The sequence below is a fragment of the Carya illinoinensis genome, chromosome 13, assembly GCF_018687715.1.
Source record: "Carya illinoinensis cultivar Pawnee chromosome 13, C.illinoinensisPawnee_v1, whole genome shotgun sequence".
NCBI lineage: Eukaryota > Viridiplantae > Streptophyta > Magnoliopsida > Fagales > Juglandaceae > Carya > Carya illinoinensis.
This window is the reverse complement of record NC_056764.1, coordinates 3,909,229-3,933,116: the sequence shown is the minus strand read 5'-3', so window position 1 is coordinate 3,933,116 and position 23,888 is coordinate 3,909,229. Positions and strand designations below refer to the sequence as shown.

Genomic DNA, 23,888 nt, shown 5'->3' with positions numbered 1-23,888 from the left:
AGTATTACCAATTTATCACTAATATATAGTATTTTAGTAATATTATTAGTATAGTTATTAGTTAATATAATATAGTATTAGCACTAGTTTAACAGTGTATTATTAATTTATTAGTTATAGTAAATAAGTTAATAGTGTATTATTAGTCATAATAAATAAGTTAATAGCTGTTACTCCATACTAATAAACTAATAGTATTATATTTATACTAATATATATATTAATATTATATTTATGATTAATTTTATTTTTCTTTCAAGTTTTTTTTTTTTTTTTTTTTTTTTTTTTTTTTTTTTATATTTTTGACTTAAAATTAGATAAACTGTTAGTGAGTTTTCATTGTTGGTCCGAAAAATATAAGATAGAAAAATTTTGACCCATTTAGAACAGGTGGATCGGACATGCCTGATCCTTAGGTGGTTCAGTTCAGTCTAGAGTGAGAAAACCTCAAGTCGGACTAGACTTAACTCCCATACGTGCAATCATTTTAAAAAACATGAATACATGCTGGACCTACATAAAAAGAAATCAAATATTTTAATAATAGATTTCATTTTTTTTAAAAATAACAGTATGATATTTACACACTTCACAATTATATATAACATTACTTCTATAAAAATATTATATCTAGAAATTATTTTTAATGAGTGCAATGATAAGGAAATCGATAATTTTATATTAAAATTTTTATGTGCAATCACTTTCGCATTATCTTTTACATACTTTAATGATGTGATTAGTTATGTATTAAAAAAATAATATAATTAATTACATCAATAAAATATATAGAAAGTATATAAAAATAATTGTACGTAATATTATTTATTTTTATTATTAAAAATTTATTATTTATTCATATAATTCTAAATTATAATGATTAAAATAACGACGAACGGTATCTTTATACAAAATTCACGAAACAAATCCCTACAATTCACAGGTGCTTTGGAGGTGCCTACGTAGGACTCCGTTTCAGGCCAGGATTAGGAGAGTTTGCTTGACGTGGCTTGTTCTTATTTGGCAACTGGTCGGTATTGTAGGGATTGTAAGTCTCTAAGTGTAGGCCCTATTTCCCATATCCTAAATATCTTTCAAGATTAACGGCCCTGATCTAGCAGGCCGTCCTCCCCAAGCTCTTCATATATTTCTGCGGGACCCTCAAAATTCCTTTTTCGACGTGAATCTCCAATACGACAGCCCTTGCGCCCAAAACGAACCGAACCAGCTTCCTTCGCTTGTTCGTCTTTTCTACAACTTGATGTCCAGTTCGATCGGTCAATGCCGGTACGTCGACGTCGTGTTTCGATTATCTCTAACTTCGCGGTCTAGAATTTTTCCATTTTGTTGGATTTTTGTGGTGCAATTGGAGGTTTTCATTTTGGAGAAACCCTAGAATTTTTCGCTCGAGTTAGGGTTTTTAAAGCTTGCTGACCCTGGTGTCCTTTGAATTCTTCAATCTTCGAAGCTGTGTTTCTGCTGAATTATACGAGTTCTAGGCTTCTGTTATTAAAAAATATTTGAATTTCTGTGTTTATGTACAAAGTTTTGGATTTCTGGCCTTTTTTGCGGGTTATAGTTTCAAGATTGCTTCGTCTTGTTTTTATGAGAATGTATGAAACAAATAGATAATACAATTCGGATTTGTCGATTTTTGAATTATACGGAATGCCACTACAAAATGTGAACTTTTACTTGACTGTACTTACCTATGTTTTCGCTGAGTTGAACTGGATGCTTTTTTGGTGGGGTGGGAACTACATTTGAAGTTTATTTATTTATTTTAATTTTGAGTTCAGCTACCTGGCGGGTTTAGTTAGTTGGAAAATTGATTTTTTCCACACGGGCTCCATATTAATGCTTCATTATAAAAATTTTGCCCCCATTGACAGTTATTTTTTTGTTAGATGATGCTGAATTGTCATATTCAATTTAAAAACTCGAGTGAACAGTGGGTTCCAGACTAATTATAGTTCCGTGTATCACTAAACCAGCTAGCGTTCGTAGGTGTCCAGTATACTCGGGCCTTTGTCTATTTTATGCTCAATAAAATTTTGTTTACCGATGAAAAAAAAAAAAATTATAGTTCATGCGGTTTGAATTTATACTGGTGCTCATTTCTCTTATAAAAAAAAAAAAATACTGGTACTTATTTCTGGATTGCTGACTTGTTCTCGAACAGGTTGCATTAGGTCACTGCTCTAGTTTTCTCAAATCACTGGAATGTGTTGTTGAGGGAAGCTCTCTCTCAATTTGAGTTGTTCCAATTGAATCTGGGTAATGGCCGGAAATGTGAGGTTTGAGTCGTGTTCGGCTAGTTCTGAGGAATTTTCTTTAACAGGGAGCTTTTTAAATGGTCAGAGGGGGAGTTATAGCAGTGTTAGTCTGGATAGGTCTGGAAGCTTCCGTGATGGCGGAGAGAGTCGTGTTTTTGGTTCCAGCTCCCGGGGGAGTCCTACATCAACTGGGGATTTGCCCCAGTTATCTGATTGTTTAATGTTGGATCCTGTTAAAATGGGGGATCAAATTTATTCTCGGTCCAGTGAGTTAAGGAGGGTATTGGGGAGCTCATTCGGGTGCACTTTGGAAGATAATTCTTTTGGAACTTCCCATTCAAAGCCTCTACCTCCAGTAGCTATAGAGGAACTAAAACGATTTAAAACAACTGTGCGAGATGCTTCTATCAAGGCCAGGTAGTTCAAGTTTTTTTTTTTAAAATTTTTAAATAAAATTTTTCTCATGATGTAATTGTACTTTCATATAATCCCATACATATTACCAGGTTCTAAACTTCTTTGAATAAGATACTTGAAGTTACGCACAGTTCATATTATTTTGGTCATATTTATCTTGGCCACGTATGCCACATATATCATGCTGTAGGTGCTTTGTAGTGGATAAACTGAACTTGGTGTGATTGGCAGAACCTAGAATGTAATGATGTTGGAATTTGAATAGTCATTCTCTACTGAAGATACTGCAATTTTTTCTCAGGGGTAGGGTGAAAAAGTTTGCTGATTCCATTCATAAGCTGAATAAGTATGGTGAAGCTTTAAACTCAAAGAAACAACAGCGGAGTGATATGCTATCAAATGAAAGATTAGTGGGTTCAAACTTCGTGAAGATGGGAACTCAAGCTGAGCGATACCTCTTGGCTCCAAGATTGGAGGAAAAACCAAAAAATGTTGGTCTAAATAAGCGAGTCCGCTCATCTGTTGCGGAGATACGGGTTTGTATACTAAAATATCTTGAGATTTATTCTCTATTTTCAACCTATAGAATTTTTTGTCCCATTTTTTGAAAAAAATATTTGTAAATAAACAATTGTTTCTTTCATGTTATTCCTTAATTTTTAGGACATGTTTTGTTTGTATGTTCATGTGCAAATTTTCTTATACTTGTCATTCTGTGCTATTAAGTGTTTGGATGGTTGCTCACAGTAGATTTTTGCTCATTTTCTTCATTTTGCTGTTTGGTTATAAACTTCTGTATATTTTTTGTGTACTTGGGTTGCCCCTCTATGCAATTCTAATAAAATTGCATCGTCTAGTAAAAGACTATTTCATGTATATTTTTTGTGTACTTGGGTTGCCCCTCTATGCAATTCTAATAAAATTGCATCGTCTAGTAAAAGACTATTTCAAAAAATAGAAGTAAGGGACAATGGGGAAGAAATCTTACTTTTTTAGAAAATGAGGGAGGAGATGATGGGATAGGAGGGGGTCATCTAACGCTTGCAAGGCAAAGGGAAAACACGGCGCTATAGAATCTGATGTATGGTTCCCTGTCTGGTTGACAATGAAGAAAGAGTAAGAAAGGAAATTAGCATGAAATTCCATTAAATCTTCTTTCAAGGAAACAACCTTTCATCTAAAGATCTACAAAATGCAATACTAACTAAGTACAGTAATTGCTTCAAAATCCCTTTGTAACGCAAACTGTGGATTTATTTTGGATTTTTTTTGCAACATATCTTTAATATCTCATTGACTACCATGAGTTCTCATTTTCTTTCTGTAAATACTTTTTTTTTATAAGTTTCTTTCTGTAAATACTTTAGGCTGAAGGTCGAACTAATTTCTCGTCAAGGCAACCTCTGCTCATGGGAAAAGATAGAGATATGATTATAGATGTTGTTGAAGGTTCTGACATTGTTGAGGAAAAGATCCGTCGACTGCCTGCTGGAACAGAAACATGGGACCGGAAAATGAAAAGGAAGCGTTCCATGAGTGCTGTCTCTACCAGACCCATAGATGGTGACGCAAAGCCAAAACAAGTTGTGCATCATAAGTTTAAAAATGAGAGTGCTTTGCGGTCTTCTAATGTCCACGATTTTAGGTATGTGTGTTTATTTTTTGGCGCCATGATGTCTTCAGTTTCTAATTTGCTCATGGGGTATTTATTATTATTTATGAATGGCAATGGGATTTGAGAAGAATGATATATGATTCTACCAGATTTCTGGGAGGAAAGAATATTCCTACATAAAACTAAACCTTTGTTTGTGATTCCCAAATCAAGGTGCACAACATGTTGCTAAGATATTTTCCTCCCTCCCTCCCTACCCCTCTCGCATTTTATGTTTTAAGGTTTTTGTTCCACACTACCTGCAGCTTGGCAACTTCAATGAATTTGAGTGCCATTAAAGTGAGTTTACATCCCCGGTTGTAAGCCCTAGTTAGGTACTTCTCATGTATACATTCTGTGACTTGGGCTATGTCTCCTTTTCTTATGAATAAAATTCTTGATAGTTTTGGGCTGTTAGATATTTTTTTTTTCAAAAAGACTTCTCTCTCTGTATAATAACCTCCAGTGCCTGCATGCATGCATACTACCTCCACTTCGGCGCCTCTCGCCGGAGTTGACTTCCTCTCCCTATTTCCCCTCCTCTCTATCATATCTCTTTCTTTCTATCTCTCTTTTCTTTTTCCCTTATTAGTTTTGGATGGAAGAACTTAGGTGTTTTACTGTGGAATCGAAGATTTTCATCTTCTCGAAAGTGGGTGCTGACAGCTTTCGCCTCACCAAGATAAATAGACGGATGACTTTGTTTCTATTCATAAATGGTTTGGCGGCTTCTTGGGTGGTAAAAATGGTGGGGGAAGCCACCAAACTAGGTGGCGCGAAGATTTCTTCAAAGAATAGAGGGTGGGTAATGGGGTTCTTACTCTGCATCTTCTCAGAAACTCTAGGGGCTGTTATCTCCTTTTGGAGGAGTTTAATAACGGCAGGAGAAGAGGTTCTTTGATCATTCCTGAAGGCATAAAGGGTGGCGGCTAGGAGGGTTTCACATGTGCCTGATTCTGTGACTTGGGCTATACCTCCTTTTCTTATGAAGGGTTGAGCACATGGTGGTGCAACCAGAAGGAGCTTTGCGACGGGAAGGCAAGTCTGTCCTTCCCTACCTCGAAATCATATGCCTTGGCTTTGGGTGGTTTTGCGGCAGAGAGCAGTTCTACCATGGAGTCGAAGGAGGAAGAAATTGGGTTGCTGCATCGTCCTTACCTAGAGGACATGGGGGCGTCTTCTGACAAAGGTAAAAAGGTGGGGGATGTAGAGGGTGTGTTATGGGTTGTCAGAGCGCAACTTTCTGGTGTGCTAGAAGAAGTTTCCTTATTGGTGCAAAAGGTTGATATGGGACTGAGTATGGTGATGGGACTAAGCAAGGAGGCTACGACACCCACAGCTTCAGCTCTGTGTGTTCCTGAAGAAGTCCTTCCTAAAGTGGGAAGAAAAGGGTCTATAAGGGCATAGGCTAGTGGGAGTAAGGGGTTGGATGTGGTTTGCAGGTCAAAGGGAGGGCCGGGCTTGGGTCCACATACCCAAGTCCTTTCTCGGGCTTCGGGGCCACGAAACATTAGCCCAAAGCCCCAGCCACGGGCTATGAGCCCACGTCTTCATCCTAACTCGTATACCCGTTCACGGGCGATGTCTCCCATCTGCCAATCCTATACAGCTCTAGTGAATTTTACAGACCAAGTAATGTAATCAGAATTATTGCACATATTATTAGCTATGGAAGAACCTTGATCCAACGCAATCCTATAAAGAGGGGAAAGCGTTTTTCAAAGCCACATCCTTGCAGCAGATATCATGCCAAAATTTGATCCGCGTGCCCCTTCCCACCTCAAACCTGTAGTTGTTGAGAAAATCATCCTAGCCCTTCTGTATAAGTTTCCAAACTCCCATGCCATAAGCTCCTCTGACTTCATTAGATCACCAACCTCCCCATACACTCCCATATTTGACCTCTATAATATTTCTCCAAAGAGCATCTCCCTCAAGGTGAAAACGCCATAACCATTTACCGAGAAGTGCCTTGTTGAAGGTTCTCAAATTTCTTAAGCCCAACCCGCCACAAGACAATGTGGTGCATACTTTATCCCATTTGATCAAATGGAATTTCTTTCTATCCTCTAGCCCCTCCCCATAAGAAATCACAAAAAATCTTTTCTAATCTATTCGACACCCCTGCAGGCACTGGAAATAGAGAAAGAAAATACGTTGGGAGATTGGATAATGTACTCTTAATAAGTGTGATTCTCCCACCATTAGACAAGTAAATTCTCTTCCATCCCGCCAGTTTGCCTTCAATTCTCTCAACAATCCCTTTTCACGTTATCTTAGAATTATGAGGGGCTCCCAATTGGAGTCCAAGGTGCTTCATTGGCGCATTCCATGATGGCAGCTCTCCCCTAAGTTGTTGACCGAGCCAACGAGGACTACTTTTGACTTAGATAAGTTCACCTTAAGGCCAGATACAACTTCAAAGCAAAGTAGAAGTGCTCTGAGGGAGCGAATCTGATCTAGATTCAGGTCACAAAGAATCAATGTATCATCGGCGAATAGAAGATGGGAAACCATCAAGCTTCCATGAGTAGAACCAACCACCGAGTAACCTAAGATGAAACCCATATCCATCGCCCTTTCCAACATTATGCTTAACACTTCCATGACAAGAATGATCCCCTTGACTAATTCTTTTTTTTTTTTTTTTATATGTAAAAGATTTTATTGATCCACGTAAATAGGCAAAGCCCGAGTACACAGGGGGTATACAAAAGAGAGAGCATAGTTACAAACTAAGTGCTACGAATAGTAGCATAATAGTTGTGAAGACTTGTTCCGTTCAATACAATAGAGGACGCCCAGAGTAATAGGGTGTGAAAGAAAAAAGCCTTGAGACCGTCGAGGGAGCGTTCCTTGTTCTCAAAGCAGCGTCTATTCCTTTCGATCCATGTGCACCACATTAAGCATAAAGGTACCATCTTCCAAATAGCAGCTATCTGACGATTGCCCCTTATCCCTTGCCAACAAGACAATAAATCAATCACCCTCCTAGGCATAACCCATGCAATACCTAGCCTGGTTAGGATGTCATCCCACAAGGTCTTAACTACTTCGCAGTGAAGGAGGAGGTGGTCCACAGATTCACTATCGTGTTTGCACATGAAGCACCAATCCAATAAGTAGAGTCCACGTCTTCTTAACTTGTCTATAGTCAGAATCTTACCATGAGAAGCCACCTATCCGAAGAAAGCTACCTTAAGGGGAACATTGCACCTCCAGATGCTCTTCCATGGGAAGACGTTGTAGGGGTGATTTGTCAAGGCCTTGTAGTAAGAACGGACGGAGAATTTCCTATTTCCTGTGCCTATCCAAAGTAATCTGTCCTCCCCTCCAGCCCTTAGCTTCATTTCATGTAATGCGCTGTAAAAATCAGTGATGACTCCCACCTCCCAATCCTGGGCAGCTCTAGAGAATCTCACAGACCACTGGATAGGGTCAATAGTACTACACATATTATCGGCTACCGAGGAACCCTGATCAAAAGCAATCCTGAAAAGAGAGGGGAAAGCATTTTCCAGGGCGACAGCCCCACACCAACTGTCATGCCAAAAACGGATGAGCGTGCCTCTTCCCACCGCATATTTGCAGTTACCGAGAAAGTTATTCCATCCATTCCGAATAAATTTCCAGACTCCCACGCCATATGTCCCTCTTGCTTCTTTAGTACACCAACCTCCCCAAATGCTTCCATATTTGGCATCTAAGGTATGTCTCCAAAGGGCATCCCCCTCAAGGTGATACCGCCATATCCATTTCCCCAGGAGTGCCTTGTTGAAGGTGCGCAAATTTCTTAAGCCCAACCCACCATAAGACAATGGAGTGCATACTTTATCCCATTTGATCAAGTGACATTTCTTTTCATCCTCCAACCCGCCCCATATAAAATCACGGAAAGTCTTCTCTAGTCTATTCGCCACCCCTGCAGGCACAGGAAATAAGGAGAGGAAATAAGTTGGGAGGTTAGAGAGCATGCTCTTAATAAGAGTGATTCTTCCCCCCTTAGACAAGTAAATTCTCTTCCACCCTTCTAGTTTGCTTTCAATTTTCTCAATCATCCCTTCCCATATTGCTTTGAATTTATGAGGGGCTCCCAATGGGAGTCCAAGGTATTTCATAGGCAAGGAAGAGACCTTGCAGCCCAAGATGGCAGCCACCTCACTTAGGTTGATAACCGAGCCAACGGGAACTACCTCCGATTTTGCTAAGTTCACCTTGAGGCCAGAAACGGCTTCAAAGCAAAGAAGAAGAGCACATAGGGATCTAAGTTGGGCTGGATCCGGGTGGCAGAAAATCAAAGTGTCATCAGCAAAGAGGAGGTGGGAGATTGTCAAGCTTCCATGAGGAGAGCCACCTACCGAGAAACCCGAGACGAAACTGCTTTCCACTGCCCCTTCCAGCATTCTGCTCAAGACATCCATAAGAAGAATAAAAAGGAGTGGGGAGAGGATCCCCTTGTCGCAAACCTTGAGAGCTGTTAAAGAAGCCTTCCGGAGTGCCATTGACCAAGACCGAGAATCTGACTGTTGAGATACAATGCTTTATCCACTGGCACCATCTTTCCCTGAAACCATACCTATCAAGGATATACAATAAGAAGTCCCAGTTCACATGATCAAAAGCTTTTGCCATATCCAATTTGCACAAGATACCTGGAGTGCCGGATCTGATTTTGCTTTCCAAGCATTCATTGGCGATAAGGACCGAGTCTAGAATTTGCCTTCCTTTCACGAAAGCATTTTGGGACTTCGAGATGATCTTTCCCACGACACCACTCAGCCGCTTCGCCAAAACTTTGGAGATGATCTTATAAACCCCATTGATCAAGCTTATGGGGCGAAAATCGTTCACTTCCACCGATCTTGCCCTTTTGGGAATAAGAGCAATGAAAGAGACATTTAGGCTCTTCTCAAATTTCATAAAGGAGTGAAATTCGATAAAGACCTTCATGAGATCCTCCCTAATGATATCCCAGCAGGCTTGGAAGAAAGCCATGGGGAAGCCACCTGGACCTGGAGCTTTGTCTTTGTTCATACCTTTTAGCACACCAAGCACTTCATCTTCGTCAAAAGGCCTCTCCAACCAAGCCGCACTTGTGGGATCAATGGAATCAAGAGCTAGTCCATCTACCTTGGGTCTCCAAAAATACTGTTCAGTCAAAAGCGGATCATAGAAGTGGACAATATGGTCCTTTATCGCCTCTCTACCCACTACGACCCTGCTCTCCTCGTGAAGGACCTCTATGGCGTTGTTCCTACGATGCGAGTTGGCAACTCTATGGAAGAACTTTGTGCTTCTATCCCCTTCTTTCAGCCAAAGTGCTCGTGACTTTTGCCTCCACGAAATCTCTTCCATGAGGGTAAGTTTCTCCAACTCAGCAACAACAGTTAATCTTCTTACCCCATCATCGACCGACAAGGTCCCTGTCGCTTGTTTTGCATCAAGCTGCTGCAACTCTAGGAATAGACTGTTACGCTGGTCATTAATGTTCCCGAAGGCTTCCAAATTCCATTTCTTTAGGTCCTGCTTCAAAGCTTTTAGTTTCCCTGCGAGAACAAAACTAGGAGTACCTGTGAGTTGATAAGATGACCACCACGCCCTAACTTTCTCGAGAAACCCATCAACTTTCAGCCACATGTTTTCAAACTTAAAATACCTCCTTCCCTCATGGAGACCCCCACAATCTAACAGGATAAGGAAAGTGGTCTGAGCAAAGCCGGGGAAGTCGCTTTTGGCATAGAGTGGGAAAGTGAGCCTCTCAAGAAGAGGAGACAATAAACCTATCCAACCTCGACCAAGCCCTTCCGTTTGACCAAGTAAAATCTCCCCCCCCCTGCCAAAGGGAGGTCCACCAAGTCTAGGTCAAAAAGGAGTGAGGAGAAATCAGTCATAGCTGAACCTGTGTTAGAAACCCTGGACCGCTCACTTGAAACCGGGTGATGTTAAAGTCACCCCCAATGCACCACGGGATGTCCCACCAACTGCAAAGGCCAGCCAGTTCATCCCAGAGAAGTTTTCTACTATTGTCGTCATTTGGCCCGTAAACACCTGCAAAGCCCCAACAAAAACCATAGTCCACATTGGAGAAAGAACAAGCTAAAAAAAAAAACACCGATGCATTCCTCAATACAAGTAACTACTCGGTTATCCCACATTACCAAAATACCCCCTGAGGCATCCTTAGAAACGAGGGTGGTCCATCCTGCATAAGGACAATTCCACAAACTCCTAATGATATGCCTCTCAATGAGCTTTAGTTTCGTTTCCTGAAAACAAATGACATCGGCCTTCCATTCCCTTAAAAGATTCTTTATGGAGAGACGTTTGTTCGGGTCATTGAAGCCACGAACATTCCATGTTAGAATTTTGGGCTTCATGGATCACCAAGGTTCACCCTATCCTTGTGTCTCCCTCTACCCATGCTGCCCTCCCGAGCGTTATAGTTTATAGAGCATGTCAATCTCTTGAGTTCCCTGTCTTTCTTGCCTCCAGATCTAGCAAGAGAAGGCTGGCCAGCTTGGATTGCTAAGAGGAGAGCTTGCATTTGGTCCCAAAGCCTTCACAGGACATGCCCAAGCAATGCCGCATTTCATTGACTTTCTGAAGAACCCACTCCGGGTGTAAATCAGTCCCTGTATCAGCTGGTGGCAGTGAACAAAGAGGACTGAGAAGATCCTCGGGTTCACTTGGATAAGCTGACAAAATTTCAGTCCCTACTTCCTTGCAAAAAAGCTGTAAATCTGACCCATATATTGACCCTTCCTCCGAGGACCCTCCTTCCGTAGGAGAAGCATCAACCTCCTCCACCACAGTGCATAAAACCCTGGATAAAGACTCAGAAAGTCCTAAGGAAAGGATCGGGTCAACAGAGACTGCCCCCACTGTTGAACCGAGAGTACACGGTGCCCCCGTTCCCTTAGAACTACAGTCAGTGGGTTCTTTTGTCTTCAAAAAGCATTCCCCAGGTTCACCGGAGTTAATCGGCCTGTTTTGTGTCGACGGCGAGCCGTTGGTGGCCTGGGATGAGCTGGGATGGTTCTTCTCAGCCGAGACCTCTTTATGGCAAGTAGTCGCTGGAGGCCGAGGCGTTGAGAGCGCGTTCTGAGGAGCTGGGAGGTCTGTCTGGAGGGCTTGGGGCCCGTGGCCCGTGAGTGGGCCCGAGGCCCGTGAGGGAGGCCCTGGGGCCTGTGACACAGGGGCTTGGGTACCTGGTTGTGCGTTGGGCCCAGCCCTGGGCTCTACCACATTCCTCCCCCCTACCTGGTCATGCAAGGGCCTAATTGAAGGGCCCAGCCCATTGAACCCTTTAGTCCCAATTAGCCCCCCTTCCTCTCCCCTTAACGTAGACTGATCAGCAACCCTGGAAAAAGAAAGCGTAGACTGTTTCCTCCCACCACCTACGTTGTCCAGTCCCATCACCATGTTCAGACCCAAATCGACCCTTTTCATCAAAGAGGAAACTTCTTGCAATACTCTAGAAAGTTGAGCTCTGACAGCCCAAAGGACACCTTCGACATCCCCCATATTTTTATAGTCGTCAGAAGATCCTCCGAAAACAACTGGGCAAGAGTCAGGTATGTTGGAACCACTGGGTAAAAGATGTTCTGGCAAAGAACCAGCCAAAGCAGCCGCGTATGAGGTTGTTCCTGCCTCCACGACGGTTCCATCTCGTTTCTCAATTTCTGAGTGAGCCACCACTTGCTCAGCCACCTTCCTAAGGTGATAAGAGAACCCCTCCCAGCCGCTGCCCTTAACTCCTTCGGGGATGATCAACGAACCCCTTCTCCTGCCATTAATGAAATCCTCCAGGAGGAGGTAACGTCCCCTAGAATTTCTAAGCAGTTGCAAAGTAAACAACCCATTCCCCATTCTTAGTTTCTTAAAAAAACCTTCTCGCAGAGGAGCATCAATGGCTTCCATGACCATCCTCACAACCCAGGAGGCTGTAGCACCGTTAATGAGTATGAATAAAACCATACGTCTATTCTTCTCAGTAATACGAAAACTGTTAGCTCCTACCTTCGAGAAAAAGAAGGATTTTGACTCCACCATAAAACGCCTAACTTCATCCATCGAAACTAACTGTAAAGGATACTTAACAGAGGGGAAAAGGAGGAAAAGAAGCAAAAGGGGCAAAGTAAAGGATGTCAACTCCGGCGAGCAGCGCCGGAGAGGGGGGTGCGTGCATGCATGCAGGTTGTACGGAGAGAAAAACTTGGAGAGATAGGGGTTCACACACCCCTTGACTAATTCTCCGAGAGCTATTGAAGAAACTTTCGGGAGTGCCATTGACCAAAATAGAGAATCTGACAGTTGTAATACAGTGCTTGATCCACTGGTACCATCTTGCCCCAAAGCCATATCTACCAAGAATATACAACAAAAAGTCCCAGTTTATATGATCAAATGCCTTTTCCATATCCAGTTTACGCAAGATACCTGGAATACCGGCTCTGACTCTGCTCTCCAGGCATTCGTTAGCAATGAGGACCGAGTCTAGTATTTGTCTTCCTTTCACAAAGGCATTTTGTGACTTCGAGATGATCTTCCCCATGACTGTGCTCAACCGCTTCGCTAAAACTTTAGAGATTTTTTTTTTTTGATAGGTAAAAAGAAAATTTATTGATCCTTGTAAATAGGCAAAGTCCGAGTACACAGGGAGTATACAAGAAAAGCCTAGTTACAAAAACTACGTGTTACGGATAGTAGCATGCTAAAACTTTAGAGATTATCTTGTGAACCCCACTTATCAAACTAATGGGCCGGAAATCATTCACTTCCACCGACCTTGCCCTCTTGGGAATAAGTGCAATGAAAGAGACATGAAGGTTTTTCTCAAATTTCATAAAAGAATGAAATTCCAAGTAAACCTTCATTATGTCCTCTTTAACAATGTCCCAACAGGCATGAAAAAAATTCATTGGAAAGCCATCTAGTCCTGGGGTTTTATCTTTGTTCATACCTTTTAACACACCAAACACCTCTTCTTCTTTGAAAGGCCTCTCCAACCAAGCCGCGCTTGTGTGTTCGATGGAATCGATATCCAGCTTGTCCATCTTGGGCCTCCAAGAGTACTGTTCTGTCAAAAGCTTATCGTAGGAATGGACAATATGGTCCTTAATAGCATCTTTGCCCGATATAACCCTGCCCTCCTCATAGAGGACCTCTATGGCGTTGTTCCTTCTATGGGAGTTTGCGACCCTATGAAAAAACTTTGTGCTCCTATCCCCTTCCTTCAACCAAAGAGCCTATGATTTTTGCCTCCACGAGATTTCCTCCATAAGGGTGATTTTTTCGAGCTCAGCGACTACAGTCAGTCTTCTTGTCCTATCCTTAATTGATAACGCCCTTTCCGCTTTTCTCACATCAAGTTGTTGCAACTCCATAAAAAGTTTGTACCTCTGGTCATTGATATTCCCAAAGACTTCTAAATTCCATTTTCTGAGATCATTCTTTAACGCTTTAAGCTTCCCCGCTAGAATAAAACTAGGAGTGCCTGAGAGCTGATAGGAGGCCCACCACAAGCAAACTTTTTCGACGAACCCATCCACCTTAAGCCACATGTTCTCAAACTTAAGGTATCTCCATCCTTCCTGAAGACCGCCACAATCTAGCAATATGGGAAAATGGTCTGAGCAAAGTTGAGGAAGCCGTTTTTGATACAAATTGGGAAAGTGAATCTCCCAGGAATGAGAGACAACGAACCTATCTAGCCTCGACCAGGCCCTTCCGTTTGACCAAGTGAAGTCTTCCCCTGCCAAAGGAAGATCCACCAAGTCAAACTCAAATAGAATGGCTGAGAAATCAGCCATAGCTGAGCCCATGCTAGAAGCCCCTGACCGCTCGCTTAGAAACCGAGTGATATTGAAATCTCCCCCGATATACCATGGAACATCCCACCAACTACATAAGCCAGCTATCTCGTCCCAAAGAAGTTTTTTGCTACTGTCATCATTTGGCCCGCACCTTTATGCTTAATTTGGTGCACATGGAATGAAAGAAATGGCCGCTGTTTTGAGGATAGGGAACGCTCTCCGGACAGTTTAGGGACTTTTTCTTTCATACTTTGTTGCTTTGGGCCTCTTCTATTGTATGGAATGAAATGAATCTAAACGATTTGTATGCTACTATTAGTAGTACGTAGTTTTGTAATTAGGCTCTTTCTTGTATATTTCCTGTATACTCGGGTTTTGCCTATTTACGTGGATCAATAAAACTTCTTTTTACCTATCCAAAAAAAAAAATTCTTGATTACCTATAAAAAAAGTGAGTTTAAATCCCTAATGTTGGTATGTTTAACCTGTACTGTTTAGTCTTGTAGATAATACCAACGTTTTAAAAAAGAATGCAAGGATTAAATATGCGAATAACCTGATCAAGAATGATATTTAAACAACTCCCCGTGGTGGATTAATAGCGAATCTTAAAAAAGAACTCATAAGGGTAAAATTGTAGAGCGAGTGAGAGGCAACCTGAACTATATTTCATCTAGTCTTGTATTGTTTTTAGACAGTATTTATTCCGGAAAATGTTGCATATCAACTTTATCATTTTAGCCAATCAAACTCGCCACTTTTTATTTGTAGAGAACAAAGTATGAGGAAACTCAATTAAATGAACCAGATTAATTGTCCTAAATTACTTTTGTATAATGTTTATGCTGAATTTCTTGCTTTAGACAATTAAATTCATCAATGTGTCAAATCATTGTTATTATTATGGCTGCCGTGGTTTCCTTTTCTTTTGATACAGTTGCACTACTTGTTTGCAAGTGTATACTTCAAATAAAGTTTGATACTGTCAGTGATACTAGTGCTATTGTATCGGAAATATAACGATAGGTTTTAATCTTTTTGCCTCAGAAAAAATTCGGTTCCGTTCTTCTTTAGGGTCATGTATTCTGTTTTCATGTATGGACTTGAAAATATTAGTATAATTTTCATGCATTCTGGAAAAAGTTACATAAATCTTCTGAAACATCATATCTTGCAGAATGGGATCATCTAATGGTTGTAGTGGCATTAACAAAGATGGTACAACCCTTCCTGTTGGTTCAAACGCCCGTGCGACTTCCAAGAATGAATCAGAAAGAGTCTCTCTTTCAAGGGATTTAACGTCTGCATTGAGTAAGGAACGAAGGATGGCAAAGGGAAACAAGTATGTGTACACTGCTTTAGTGTCAACTTTCTATTACTTGGTACCTGACTTGACAAGTAGTTTGAAGCTTTGTTTGATTATTTTTATCTGAACTCATTCCAAGGTTTTATTTATCATAATTGTGTTTAGGTTAAGTTCTTGTGAGGATAATGCTATAGTGAGCCCTAATTCATTATCAAAGGGGAAGGTTCCACTAGCACCACGGTCTGGCCCTGCAATGTCGGGAAGCTCATCTCCTAATCTTCCTTGCACTTCTGGGGCACTTGAAGTCTCTGAGCGTTCTTCAAGCATAAATAAATTTCATTCAACGAGTGGGTCTAATAATCGCAAGCGTCCTTTGCCCACAGGATCTCCTTCCATGGCTCAATGGGTCGGTCAAAGACCACAAAAAATCTCTCGTACCCGAAGAGCAAATCTGGTGTCTCCTGTGTCGACACATGACGAGGTGAAGATGTCGTCAGAAGGGTGCTCACCTTCTGACTTAGGTGCGAGGGAAACTTCTATTGGGACCAACGGGTCACTTCTTGCCAGAAATGACAAACATTTTAGAGTGAAACATGAACATGTCTCATCTCCAGCCAGATTATCTGAAAGTGAAGAATCTGGTGCTGGTGAAAATCTTGAAAGCAGATTGAAGGGTAAAGGATCAGGAAGTTTTGTAGCAGCAGATGAAAGAGGGGTTAACTCTGTCCATAATGCTGTACCTTCTGTGTTGTTTACAAAGAAGAATAAAGTAATCAATAAAGAAAAAATTGGTGATGGTGTGCATAGACAAGGAAGGAGTGGCAGGGGATCATTAGTTTCTAGGGCTAGCATTTCACCAATGGGGGAGAAATTGGACACTCCAGCAAAGCCACCCAGAAGTACGAGGCTTGCTTCTGAAAAGAATGGAAGGTATAAAATAAATTTTTGTGCTGTTGGAATGGAAGTCTCTCTCTCTTTCTCTCTCTCTCTCTGGAAAAAAAAAATCATTATTGTTATATATTCAATTTGTGTATATACATTTTTCAGTAAGTCAGGGCGTCCTCAAAAGAAACTGTCAGATCGCAAGGCCATCAATCGTCTTGGGCATACGTCAATTGGCAGTTCCCTGGATTTGGCTGGTAAGCTCTCGAAGTAATCCATTTTAGTATGATTTTTTGTTTGTGGAGGTTGGACTAAGCATTTATTCTGTGTTTTATATTCCTACTAATTATCCACAGTTTTCTTTATCATAGTATAGCTTTTCAGATTTAGTCATATGTGCTTTGATATTTTGATTTGAATAAAATGATAAATGAATATTTAACCCAAAAAATGGTGAGTATGTGTGGCAATAATAGCTGAAGTAAAAGAACAGGGACATATTTTTTTACAGGGATGGCTTAAATCTTGTCTACCGATAAAAAAAAATAAAATTTGTGGGGATGGCTAAAACAGCCACCTGCCCCAATGGCTGGCCACATCTTGTTATTTTCTTGAAAGCACATGAAGGTTAAGTTCCCATGCGGCATGCCTACAAAAAAATTGCATTTTGAAACATTCATGCAAGTTTTTAACAGGATATATGTAAAATTGGAAGCATACTTGTTTCAAAGTTTTGCCGGTTGGACTTGGGTACTCCAGTTTTAATTACCATGACAGGGGAATGCTATGAAAAATTGTATTTCTTTTAGATATGCAGCCATATTGTCTCCATGTATTATTTAGACTTGGTTGTGGCCTACATTTTATGCAGATTGCATTTTCTTCTGTCTGTCTGTCTGTCTGTCTGTCTGTCTGTCTCTCTCTATATATATATATCGTATAGTTCCCACTAATATTTCCAATAACATTGTAGTTCTCATTTGCTGTGATTCGCTGTTGAATTATCAAATAAAGGAATGAAATAAGAGACGGAATGCTTTCATAACTGACCTTTTGTTGCCATGGTATACTGTTATTTATGACCTTCCAGCTGAATCGGACGACGATCGTGAAGAACTTTCAAAAGCTGCCAATTTTGCTTGCAATGCCAGCTGTATGTGTGTTTGTTTGTTTGTTTTTTTTTTCCCAGTTGAAAGATGTACCTCAATATATATCTTCTTGTATATGAGCATTTTTATTAGAAGAATGCTGCTTACTTTGCAGATCTTGCCTGCTCAAGTTCATTCTGGAAGAACATGGAACCAATTTTTGGTTCTGTCAGCTTATTGGATGCATCCTACTTGAAACAGCAGGTGATAACCTGAAAGCAGAGCTAGAAAGATCTCATACTTTGAGTCATGTAATGTAGTCAGTTTTGAATGGTTCCTCATGTATACTTTCTGTTGTCTGTTGTTATTGGTTCAGCTGAAATCTACTCAGGAGAATGGTGAAAGCATGTTTCAGTTGCCCAGCCATGGCAAAAATGTTCTGGTAATGCCTAAGAGTATATTTACTTGTTTTTATCATCTTTTAATAATAGTTAAGGACACATTCATGCCCATCTAACGCCCCCCAGGGCTTGCCCTAAAAAGAAAAATCCCTCTTAGCCTACCTTTGAATTAAATTGGCATCGTAGATCATTTGGTTGAATTTGGATCTCTTGTGGTTATTTCCAGGCACATATAAAATGAGCCACGTGATTGGTTATCTTGTTGTCCATTATTAGGTTTTGTTGATAAACATCTTCTATGATTTCTAACCGTATGAGATTGATTTCATCTTACTGTTCGATCCATGCCATTTGTATTTGAAAAAAAAAAAAACTGTTAATCCATGCTGAATCACCTTGATTGTCTGTCATATTCCAATTGACTCCTTTCTCTATTTCACTGGCTTTGCTTGTCTATCTGTATATGCTAACCTCTTGTACATTTTATACTTCATCGCCATTAGCCCTTAAAATATGATGCAAAACACCTTTGGAGCACAAGTATTCTTATTTCTAAGAAAGTTTATGCTTATTCATGTAGTTGTTCTAAATTTATCTTGTTATCTCAGAGTGAGGTGCCTGGAAAGAATTGTTGGTCTCAAGCTCTTGATTCTGGACAAAGAGAGAGAAGCCTGGAAGAGAAACTTGCATCTGGCGATTTGGATAATCAAGATCGGGACAATGATACTTTTGAAAAATTTGATTTGGAAATGACAACAGAAGCTACTCCATTCTATCAGAAAGTATTATCAGCTCTGATTGCGGAAGATGAAACTGAAGAATTTGAAGAGAACAATGAAGGAAGGGATATGTCTTTCCAATATAATAGAGATGATTTTTCTAATGAGACTTGTCTCCCTATTGATGTTGATAACACCAACTGGTTGAGGACTGAATCCAAATCTGAGTCCTTTTTGGGTCTTCAAACTCAGAAGAAATGTGCTGTCAACAGATTTTCTTGTAATGGGAGGACTAACTTCATCAGGGATACAAGCATCCACAACAAATTATCTAGTGAGGATCTGTTCCAAGAAGATCCTGGATTTATGCATTCAAATAAGGGGACGTTCCCATCATTTTCTGAATATGGTGTTGATGGGCAACTAGCTGAATATACAAACGCTTCTGGGATTTTCTCTGTTGACTGCCCATATGATCAAATATGTCTGGAAGATAAACTGTTGCTGGAGCTGCAAAGTATTGGCCTATATCCAGAGAAAGTGGTGAGCATTTAATTTACACAAGTACTGGCATAGCAATGTTGAATTTTTCCTATCATTCGGAAGAAAATTTTCTTTTAGTTCCTTAAGCTCCTTTTGTTTTCTTGTGTTTGGATGTATGTATGGATGTATATCGCTTCTCTTAACTACATTCTTGTTAGGGGCATGAAATTGTTAAATGTTTCCATGTGAACTTTACGTTAGACGTGTGGAGTTACTTATAAAAAAAAAAAAAAAAGACGTTAGAAGTGTGGAGTTATTTTTGACAAGTGAAGTTTGGGGTTACATTTTTTAATGGCGTCCTTGTGTGTGTGTGCATGCATATATATATTTTTTTAAATTAAACAAGCTATTTATAGTTTCGATCCCTCATATTGGTGTCTTGTCACAGCCTGCCTTGGCAGATGGAGAGGATGAAGCAATTGATCAAGAGATGGTTGAACTACAGAAGAAACTTTGCCAAAAGGTTATGTTTCCTAAACATTACTCTTTTTGGATCTCTCTAATATTTGAAATTTTCATGTTGTGACTTCCAAATTTTATTGTATTTTAAAAGTTGAAGAAAAGTATTAAAGAAATAGTCCTGCCCCAAATTGTGGCTTGGTTTGAGATGACCCATTTATCAATTGCAGTGGCAGAGAGTAAGGGAGCTCCCACTGGCTTTGAAAAACTAGGTTAATAATGTCAGTGCAAAGTAGAGAAAAGCATTGTGTTGTGTCTTAACTTGAGGAACTAGTTATTAGCCTTCAAAGTTATTATTTTCTAAGCTAAATAGCTAACTGCAACTTTTAGCGTTTTCCTATTTTATTGAGAGATTATGCTCCTGCAATCATCTATGGAGTATGTATAATGCTTATGAATTTTGATGGTTTTGGTGAGCCTCCCCCCCCCCCCCCCCCCCCCCCCCCCCCTCCTCCTCTCTCCCCAACACCCACAAAAAAAAAAAATAAAAATAAAAAATAAAACCTTGGTTGCGGTTCTTGTTTAAAAATTCTTTGAGACGAAATTTGGAATATGCGCACATAACACTTTGGTTTCTTATCTTATTGCTTTGTTCTCTTCTTGATTGATTTATCAATTTAATTAATAGTTATAGCTGAAAAAAGTTGTGGGGCTGCACTTGTTCTAATGTTTAATTTCTTGTTTGGTTCATGATGATTAAAGTGATGTAAACATTTTGAAAACTTTTAATGATAGTGTTTTTATTACTTATAAAAAAATTGAAAACATTAAATTTTTTCTAAACCCAAAAGTTTGGCATATATAAACTTTCTTCAAAACTCAATAGTTTGGCTCCTAAAATTCCTAATAGCCAAAAGATGTTCTTTAAAACCCAAAAGATGTGGTCTTCTGGTGTCCTCCCTTGTGTCCCTACAACTTCTCACTATCTAATTTGCTCTCCTCCCTTTTAGAAAATGATCTTAATTTGTCGGATGACCAAAGATAGCGCAAAGATTTCCGCCCATGAGAGATCCTGCAATTTTGTTTGATCGGTTATATTCTTGGTATTATATTTAGCAGTTTTCTGAAATTTTTTGGGCCATATTCTGCAGGTTGAGAAAAAGAAGGTTCACGTGAACAAAATTATTAAAGCAGTTGAGGAAGGCAGGAAAATGGATGAACGGTAGGATTCTTTCAGTAATTTAAATGTACTTTGGATATCAGACTTTTAATTATTTCAGTATGGGCAGCTATTGTTGCACCTGTCAAAAATAAATTATTCGTGTTTCTGTTGAAAGATGGCATTTTGTGGTTTATTTTCAGGGGCCTTGAACAGGTTGCAATGGACAGACTAGTTGAGCTGGCTTACAAAAAGCAGCTGGTAATATTTTTTGTTGTGTGTTTGTTTGTTTGGTTATTATTCCTCGAAAATTGAAAGCTACCCACATATGCTTTTTTATTCTTGATAACATCCCTCAAGGCAGACTTCTTCAAGTATATAGGGTGTATATGAGTGCTGCCCACCAAAAATAATAAAGGGAAACGTGATAGAAAAACTGAAGATATGCACACTAAATTTTTAAGCTTAGACGCTTTGAGAAAGATCCTAATGCTGCAAAGACGCTGAGAAAGCCATTTTGATAACTCCCACATATTCCGTCTTTCCTTTGAATGCCCTGTTGTTCTGCTTAACCTAATGCTCCACACCATGCAAGTGGACATGGGTCTCCATTCCACTAAACCCCTCATTTTCTAACAGAAAACCGGCAAATCAAGCATGGATATTCTCATGAAAAGTAATTTTGATTATTTTTTTATTACCTTAATAGAAAGTTAGATATTGATAATGGTATGGGAAGCAAGAATATTTTTTGGGTGTTCTTCTATAGAATGCACTGTGAAATCAAATGATCTCACATGTAACTTTTTTGTATGATCTTTGTGATCGACCTATAAAATTTTTAGTTTTTTACTTTTTTCGTTAATGAAGTACCCATGTCAGCGAAGTTAATAAAACAAATCACCTCATTGACAACTTCCACACTGCCAAATGGTTGTGGATTTAAACTGCTTTAGTTTGAATAATTCTATAGTGAGAAGTATATTTCGATGGAAACTACCTTGAGGCTAGGAGCAAATAGTGTATGTTTTTCTTTCCTTAGCATTCGTTACCCTCTAGACCATTTTTTCTTCGGGAGCAGGAGTCATGGACAAGTGGGCCTGGTATCTTTCCAAGGAATTCGTGGAAGGTGGAGTTTTGATGAGGTGTCCTAAATCAGATTTGGATAAGATTAACAATCTTTCCTCTTTTGCCTTCATTAGGTGTATAAAATCTCTATTGACGTTTAGGAAGGATTGTTTATGAGTAAAATAAACGCAGCAAATGGTTGCTGCTCTGAAGCAACGCCAGAATGCAGAATGCGAATGGAATGCATTCCTACTCATTAAGGTGGTGCCAAAGCACCATATAATCCATGAGTTTATGCATGGATGATGTTGGGTGGGGCAATGATGGAATACTTTGAATTAACCCTATTTTTTAATATATATATTTTTTATAAGTAATAAGATATTTTATTGATATAGAATAGGTATAGCCCAAGTACACAGGGAGTATACATGTGATTACACCTAGTTATTAATATTTTTTAATATTAATGATAACAAAAAATGGTTTTTATTTCACACATTTATATTTCCTTTCATTTTGGGCATTGAGTGGGGTGGGTGAGTTTCCTTTTAAACTTAAGCTTCTAATAATACTTGGCTATAAGCAATGTTATTCCAGTTCAAAAGTTCCGTAGAATATGCCTTCCGGAATATCTAATTATGAACAATGCAGTACTGTATATCATAAATTCACCTTTGGCTAATATTGACAGGCTACTCGAGGAAATAGTGCTTCAAAATGTGGTGTCACTAGGGTTTCAAAACAAGTTGCCTTGGGTTTTATGAAGAGGACCCTTTCTAGATGTCGGACATATGAAGATACAGGAAAAAGTTGCTTCACTGAGCCTGCACTTCAAGATCTCATTTTTGCTGCCCCTCCCCATTGCGATGCTGCTATAATATTACCTGCTGAGACTCAAAACTTTCAACCAGAGCTTGAGATGTCAGGTTTGTGATGCACACTTGCACGTGTGTCAGTGTGTTTCGGATTTCAAGGAATATTTACTTTTTTTTTTATCTAGTATGGACCTATGGTCATCCTATTTTGCCACACATAAGACTGAAGGCATTTGGTTGGTGACCATATTAGTTATAAACCCACCACCCTTCCTGATGTGGGCTTATGTTTTAAATTAGTCCGTGTTTTTTTAGTATCTAAGTTTCCTGCTCTAGCTTAACGCACTTAAATGGGTTTTCTGTCCTTACAGGGTCCTTCCTTAATAGAGCTGAGCGGCATGATCTTCATAATGATAAAACCGGCAGCAGTTCATTTGATGTTGGAAATCTTAATTACCCGTCTGACCAGGATTTTGCTAAAACTGGACCCATATTTAACCGAGGGAAGAAGAAGGAGTTGCTGCTTGATGATGTCGGTGGCACTGACTCCTCAAGAGCCAGATCAACCCATGGTAATAACCAAGTGGGTGGAACAAAAGGAAAGAGAAGCGAGAGAGAAAGGGACAAAGACATGGCTGGCAGAAATTCTGTTGCCAAAGTCAGTTATGCATCAATGGGTAACTTTAAGGGAGAGCGTAAAATGAAAACAAAGCCCAAGCTGAAGGGAACTCGACTACAACCTTCTGGGGATGGATTTGTTAACAAGTTTACAGAAACAACTCATCCTGAATATCATTCAAATAGAGGATCTAGTGAAGTGGTTGCCAATGGCAGCAGTGCAAAAGGAGACACAAGGCTGATGTCTGGTGGTGACATTCCTCAGGATTCATCTAAAGAGATCAAGGGACCGCGAGATGATACAAATTTGCGGTTGAATGAACTAGACAATATAGAACTTCATGTAGCCAATGACTTTTGTGGGCCCGAGGATCTAAGTACTTTGTTGAACTTTGATGATGACGGTTTGCAAGATCATTATTCAGCGGGCCTTGACATACCTATGGATGACCTCTCAGAGGTGCTTCTATGAAGACAGTACACTGTATATTCCCAAGGATTATACAACTATTTAGATACGAATGATAGTGCTGTTGCTGGGGAAAACCTGCTAATATAAGTTATGCCTCTAGCTATTAGCACTTGTAATTAAGGCCATTCTTTTTGTACACTCATCGAAAGAAATTAGTTAATGAAAAGGGAAAAATCTTTCAACTGTTTAGCTGAGACGTATAATATCTCAACTTTTAGCAGTTTTGCAACTTACGTTTATCTTTCATTACCTT

At 39.8% G+C, this 23,888-nt stretch overlaps 1 protein-coding gene across 1 annotated transcript; it reads left to right on the top strand.

Moving 5' to 3' along the window:
• Positions 1 to 1,133: 1,133 nt before the first annotated feature.
• Positions 1,134 to 23,824, top strand: LOC122291730. Its single transcript, XM_043099656.1, has 16 exons — positions 1,134 to 1,287; positions 2,183 to 2,693; positions 2,995 to 3,229; positions 4,061 to 4,338; positions 15,340 to 15,504; positions 15,634 to 16,398; positions 16,516 to 16,607; positions 17,441 to 17,503; positions 17,614 to 17,702; positions 17,815 to 17,880; positions 18,448 to 19,101; positions 19,490 to 19,564; positions 20,652 to 20,722; positions 20,863 to 20,920; positions 22,422 to 22,656; positions 22,917 to 23,824. Exons 2-16 carry the CDS (start codon positions 2,281 to 2,283, stop codon positions 23,633 to 23,635), a joined length of 3,978 nt encoding a protein of 1,325 aa, XP_042955590.1. The 5' UTR covers positions 1,134 to 1,287; positions 2,183 to 2,280; the 3' UTR covers positions 23,636 to 23,824.
• The last annotated feature ends 64 nt before the right edge of the window (positions 23,825 to 23,888 follow it).